Source organism: Camellia sinensis, chromosome 4, assembly GCF_055761805.1.
Source record: "Camellia sinensis isolate YWXY chromosome 4, ASM5576180v1, whole genome shotgun sequence".
NCBI lineage: Eukaryota > Viridiplantae > Streptophyta > Magnoliopsida > Ericales > Theaceae > Camellia > Camellia sinensis.
The window spans coordinates 33,741,298-33,748,268 of record NC_138964.1 but is presented as its reverse complement, the minus strand read 5'-3'; the positions used below and the strand labels follow the sequence as shown (position 1 = coordinate 33,748,268).

Genomic DNA, 6,971 nt, shown 5'->3' with positions numbered 1-6,971 from the left:
GAAATTTTTTAGTATTTTTGTGTGTTAAATTAAAGTGTTACGTTTGGAATTACAATTATTGGAGTATTACGTTTATGATTACATTAATTAGATTGTTGTTTGGAAAAAGTACACTAATGTATTTTTTTTGTATGTTACATTGGAGTATGTTACATTGGTGTTACGTTTAGAAAAAAGTATACTAAATAGTTTTTTTAAGAGTGTTACGTTATTACTTGTGGGAAAAGTACACTAAATAATTTTTTATTGTGTTACATTAAAGTGTTATGTTCTTATTTGTAATGTGAGATTTGTTCCAAAAAAGAAGAAAAATCCAAAATCTCTAAAGTGCGGATTGTCCAAATGTGTAATTTCACATTTGGAGAAATTCATTTTTATCTTTCAAAAATTAAACCCAAACGGGTTCCTTTTGTGTAATTTCCATCTTTTTTTTTGATCAGCAAAGAAAAATTTCATTTAACAGCATGAAATTAAAGGTACAGGAAGATGACATGCATCGAGAGAGATTCAGAAGTATAAAAATACCTCTACTACTGCTACTCGCATCCATACAACCAACCCCTAAGCCTCTCGAATTTTTAAACAAAAAAGTTAAGGAGAACTTAACTAGAAAATTAAAATATATAAATCCCCACATAATCAACCCACCAAAACACCCAAATCAAACTACATGAACCAAACCAACACCCAAATTAAACTAAAATAACTAAACCAACATCGGGAACAACACCAACGCCTCTTCCAGGCCCACTCCTCTGCAGCTACAACTCCTAAAACCCTCACATCTCTGCTTCATGAACAAGGCACGCCTCTTCTGCTACAACCACCTACTCCTAGTTGCTGCCCACGCCACCTCTAAGCTGCGGCAACTCCTAAGCTGCTGCCCACGCCACCAACAAGACACGCCTCTGCCAAGAAGACTCACTGGGAACATCAGCAACTGCCGAAGACACCCACTGCCGACAGAACAACACCCGCTACCGAAGACACCCACAGATCATCTCCCACCGGGTCTTCTTCTTGCTCACACCCAATACCCACGCCTATGCTGCTGCCAACCTCCACAGCACAACACCCACTGCCGAAGACACCCACAGATCATCTCCCACCAGGTCTTCTTCTATCTCACACCGCGGATCCATACACTCACCGAACACCGACCACCCGCGGGGACACCTCCATACATATGGAAGAAGATCACTCCTCAAACTCTCACACGAAGAGGAGCGCTCGAGTGACAACCAGAGAAAACTGGATCGCCAATGACACCCAAATCTCCACCAATCTGAACCAGAGTACACCCTTCAAGCTCCTACTCGCAAAAAGCGCTCAAATGAAAATCCTGGACGACCCTGATGAATCAGCTATAACGGGCAAGGTTGAATCACAAGAAGACTACTGAAGACAAACCTTTGCGGCCCTAGAAAAAATACCTGGACGACCCACGACTCACCACAAAAAACTCCCCCACAGCAACAAAGAACACACCTAGGTGGGGAAAATGGGGGACTCAAGTTTATTGAAAGAAAAAACTAACAAGCAAACGCCGAAACGAGCTAGTCCAGCAGACCGGCATAGCCAAAGGCGGTAGCCGGCCGACCCAAATAAAGGTTGGGGAAGGAGGTTTTTAGAGAGAGAGAGAGAGAGAGAGAGGGGTTTTTAGAAAGAGGTTTTTAGATTGTGTAATTTCCATCTTAATGGGGCCTTTGAGTTTATAAAGAAAAAGAAAGACTAAACCGTTCACAAAATTATATTTTAAAATTATTGGTAGTTTAGTCAAAAAAAAGACCAAGAGTTTGATGTTAGAAAATTTCATTCCGAAACAAACGGATAATATTTCAGTTATTCACGGTACGAGCATTTTTAATCCTTTACTTCTTCTTTTTTTTTCTTTTTTTTAACTTAAATTTGATGAAAATATTCTTAAAAATCACCTGCAATCATTTCATCAAATATTTATCAAATCAAGAGAGATTACACTTACCTCCTCTTCAAAATTTGAAGAAAATACAGTTAGTCTCACACTTTTAACATAATTACACCTCTCTTTCTCTCGAAATTTCAATTTGCGGAACACTTAGGTAATTTTTTATCAATAATTTGTAAGTTATATGAATGAAAAGATGATATTTTTATTTCTTTTCTACTAAAATGTATTTTTAAATTTGTTTATTTCAGTATCTATCACCATTTGCATGAATTTTAAAAAGGGAGTCAATGTGATTATGTCAAAATTCTGGATGTAATTGTATTTTTTTTTTTCAAATTTTAAAAAAAAGTGAGTGCAAAATTTACCCGTTTACTTTCGTACATGTGAGTTTTATTACTTGTGTATTTATTTAGAATTTCTTTGTATTTGATTTTCAATTTTTTTTTTAAGATCGGGAAGAAAATCTTTTTTGCAAAACCGATAAAAGATTGGATCAAGCGGTATCATAATATCTTCAAAAAGAGAAACAATTTTCATAAAAGGAAGGATTTAAGCCTTCATAGAGGAGAAAAGGTTCTCACAAGGGAGGGAAATAAACCTTCACACAGGAAGGATTATTACGCCACTAAATTAAAAATTAAAAAATCTAAACAAAAGAATCAGATTCAAGTCGTCACCAAACTTATCCAAAACTCTATTGTTTTGCAACCTTCAACTTGGAATTTGAAAATCCTACTAGTCAAATAGAACATTGAGGTTGAGGTGGTTATCTAACTTAAAACAAACGTATTATCCAATACCGCCCTTCGAACTGTGAAAAGATTTGAAACCAGATCTTAAAATTTTGAACTCCATGATGGAGAAGATAAGGTCGTGATAGCCGGACAAGTATAATTGTAATTCATTGAACTTCACAATATGATTCATCCATAAACAAATATTTAAAAAAAGGACCTAAAGTTTGATGTAAGAAAACATCATTCCGAAACAAAAGGATAATAATTTAAATTGATTAATTCACGTTAAGGGGAATTAGAATATGAAAAATGAAAAAATTTACAAGTCAATTTCTTGGCATCTAGAAGATGGAAATTTCCGAGAGAGAGATCAAATTTTGGACATAGAGAACGTGTATAGACCGCTTGCTGTTGGAGAAGGGTGACTTTCATTGGTCCTATAAATAGGGCACCAATTCAACACAAATTTAGTGCATAACACAATACAATTTTGTGCAATAACACTAAGTTTCAACACCATATAATAATACAGTAAATCTTTGGAGAGTGTTTGTTTGTCACTGTATTACAAACAAAATCAAAATGAGGGCTATTATGATGGTATGCATTGCTGCTTCCCTTATCTCTGTTGCTTCTGCTATTGCAGGAACTGCTACTTACTACAATGTCTATGTTCGTGAGTACTCTGTCTCTCTCTCTCTCTCTCATATGTCCATTTCATTTTATATTTTACTCAGGAGAAATATATTTTTAACTTTTATAATTTGACTCAAATTTTATTTTGATTCCTTTTGTTTCAAATTGAACAATTTTTTCTCTACACTTCAAATTTAATTTCAATCTGGTCTTTTGATTAAAGTTCGAGGTTAAAACGAACGAATTTAAGGTGAACCATAGATAAAGGCTATGGTTAGAGTATTATTGAAGATTAAAGAGTAAATTATACAAATGGTCCTTATAATTTACACAATGTATCAATTTAATCCCTATTATTTTAATTTGATTGATTTTGGCCCTTAAGTTAATGGAACGTGTCACATTGGTCTAATAAATAACGACCGTTAGGTGTGGTAGACGGAAACTCAAACGATGTGTCAATTTGGACTTTGTAGTTTACACGATGTGTCAATTTAGTTCCTGTTGTTTTATTTTGCTCGATTTTGACATGGACTAAATTGATACATCGTGTAAACTATAAAGACTAAATTGATACATCATTTGAATTTTCGTCCACCAAACCTAACGGCCGTTATTTATTGGACTAATATGACACAAATTGTTAAATTAAGAGACAAAATCGAACAAATTAAATCAAATTGACACATCATGTAAACTATAAGGACCATTATATAATTTACCTAAGATTAAAAATGTTCCAATACACCTTTTTTTTTAATAATTATTTTAAGTCAGAAATCATAGCATGGAGGGGGAGGAGTTTTGCCATATCTTAAACCCTTCTCCTGTATGGTTGTACTAGCGCCCCCCCCCCCCCCCCCCCCCCCCCCCCCCCCAAAAAAAAAAATTATATTCTATTATTTATTTCTGTGATACTTCTCATAAATGTGAAATTGTTAACTACATTTGCTAGGGAACATCTCTTGTCTATTGCAATCTAAAAGATGTGGGTTCATATTGTCTTACCCCTAAAACTTTTGTTAATATTATTAGACTATAGGGCAAAACTTATTTTACCATAAAATAAGAATTATATTTACAACAAAACAATAATTTTACCTACCTAAAAAATTATCTAAAAACTTACTTAAAATTTCAATTATGTGGACAAGATTGATCATGATGTGACCTATATCATACCAACTTGAAATCCATATATTAAATTTTGTACACATTTTTTTTAAGTATTTTATAATCTTAGGTATACAACTTTTTCGGTAATGATACATCCCACTAAAAGTGGTACTCTAAAACCCAACTAATGAGTTGGCAAGCACTTAAAAAAAAAAACAAGCAGTGGGTCCCGTCCACTGTCACATCACTAGTGGTGCTTTTAGAGCACTACTTTTAGTGGTCTCAAGCATTATTGCAACCTTTTTTTACCATTGAAACATGTCTTATATTGAATTTTCTTGCTTGGTAGCCTCTGCATGCTATGGCTATCAAGATCAAGGGGTGATGATAGCTGCAGCAAGTGATGCCCTATGGAACAATGGAGCTGCATGTGGAAAAATGTACAGTGTTAGTTGCACAGGAGCAACAAACCAAGGTGTGCCACAACCTTGCAAGAGTGGTAGTGTGACTGTGAAAATCGTAGACCGATGTCCCTCACCAGGATGCCAAGCCACCATTGATCTCTCTCAAGAAGCTTTTTCCGCCATCGCTGACACTGCAGCCGGGAAAATCAACATCGATTACAATCAGTAATGCATAAAAATCCATTCCTACCTTGATTTTAATACCAATGTGAAATTTATTGAAGTATGCTCTACTGTCACTAATGAACATTTTTTCTTCTTTTCACTTTTCTTTCTTCCTCTGCATTTCAGGGTTTGAAGATATGGAGGAATACTTTGAAGCTATTAAGAATAAATTATCTCTATAATAATCTTGAAATAAATGTCATCTCATGGAAATTGAGCATTTTCCTTTTGTGATGCTAAGAGTATCAATGTAATATCACGCATTAGAAAATAATGTTGAAATAAGTGTCATCTCATGAAAATTGAGCATTTTCTTTTTGTGACACTAAGAGTATCAATGTAATATCACATACTAGAAAAGAGTAACAAAAAATAATGTAATATCCAATGCTAGAAAAAATATGTTAATTAATTTCATCTTTGCACATGTTATTATACTTTGCATTGAATTTTAAATAAATTGTAACATCCCAAAGAAAAGAGCATAAGAAAATTCCACATATTCAAATTAATAGCTTTCATTTCATAAATGTATATGGGATATAATACCTCATTATTAACATCATCATCAAATCTCTAACATTTGTATTCATTATACTCAAGCGATTTACAAAAGTATTTCACATACAATTATACATTCGACATTTCTAGAATGTGAAACTCTAGCATGTGGCACAACAAGTCAAATACAATTTAATGGCCCCAAGGGCTACAAATTCCAAGGCTTATGCCCCGGTTACACAAAATGGTTATCAAACCCATACATGTAATGCCCTTGACTTGTCAAAAATAATCATAACAAAATAAAAGAGCCTTGCGCCCTCAAAATACACTCCACGTCTTTAACTCGGCGGAATCACTACATCAAAATCCACTAGGATGAGCACAAAGCCCAGTAGAAAGATCTTAACAAAGTATATATATTTTATGCAGTTTCCTGAGATGAATGCATATGCCATGTTATACTCAAAACATATATCTCTATCTTTTGAAAATCTTGTGCATGATGCGATTTGAAAACACAACAATTCAATAACTTTAATGTAGTTTAAGAGGTGGTAAATATGACTCAGGTAATCTCTATGTTGGTGTCTGCAAGTAGGCATATCAAGCACTATCAATCGCCACTTTATTACTTGCTAATCGGAAGGCATGTGGTACCTTCTCCGCGCATGTTTTTGGTCTTTCACCATGGACACTCAGGCTAACTTAATCAATACGAAACTACACCCCCTATCTGGACTTACCAATGTATTTACCCCAAAATAATTCAAGATAATTTTGTTTCACAAAACAATTCCTTTCTCAAAGTAAAAATTTTTAAATGCAAAATTCAAAATCAATGACAACAAAGATTAAATGGAATGGCAATGCAATATGTAATAATGCATTAATATAGTTTTATTTTCAATTCCATCATATAATCTTCCATTGTAATCAAATTTCCACATCTCTTATCAATATAACATCATAATATATTTTCCAAGAGATAATATAACAATCAAATCATACATGTATTCTCTACATGTTAATTATCATTTTTAAATTTGGTCTCTCCAAGACAACCTAACAACAAGTTATTTATCAAGTTTCAAAATCAACATTTCTCATTTCTTCATGAAAACCCTCATTTGATACAACTATAGAAATTCCTCCATCATTTATTCACATGACAATTTATCAAGCATGAATTTCATAATATCTCAGCATCTGTCCCCAAAATCCCCAATTTTCTAGGGTTTCCACCAAAACTAGGCTTTTGTCCCATTTTTGAAGGATTTTTCCAAAATAACACTCACACTTTAGGACATAACTCATACGCTCAAAAGTTTGGAGAAAATATAAAGAAAACCCACTTTTAAAATTATCTAGAATTTATAAACCCAAAACCATAGTTCAAACATGAAAGAAAATACTCCAAAC

General features: G+C 33.8%; 1 protein-coding gene across 1 annotated transcript; it reads left to right on the top strand.

Moving 5' to 3' along the window:
• Window positions 1-3,131: 3,131 nt before the first annotated feature.
• LOC114316656 (EG45-like domain containing protein) lies at window positions 3,132-5,465 on the top strand. Its single transcript, XM_028263339.2, has 3 exons — window positions 3,132-3,343; window positions 4,769-5,048; window positions 5,175-5,465. The coding sequence occupies exons 1-3, from the start codon at window positions 3,250-3,252 to the stop codon at window positions 5,179-5,181; spliced, it is 381 nt and encodes a 126-aa protein (XP_028119140.1). The 5' UTR covers window positions 3,132-3,249; the 3' UTR covers window positions 5,182-5,465.
• The last annotated feature ends 1,506 nt before the right edge of the window (window positions 5,466-6,971 follow it).

What these genes read in the sequence shown, in the direction of transcription:
- LOC114316656 (XM_028263339.2), top strand. Translation starts at nt 3,250, where the DNA reads ATGAGGGCTATTATGATGGTATGCATTGCTGCTTCCCTTATCTCTGTT. An exon ending in TTACTACAATGTCTATGTTC is followed by an intron (nt 3,344 to 4,768) that starts GTGAGTACTCTG and finishes CTTGCTTGGTAG; the next exon opens with CCTCTGCATGCTATGGCTAT.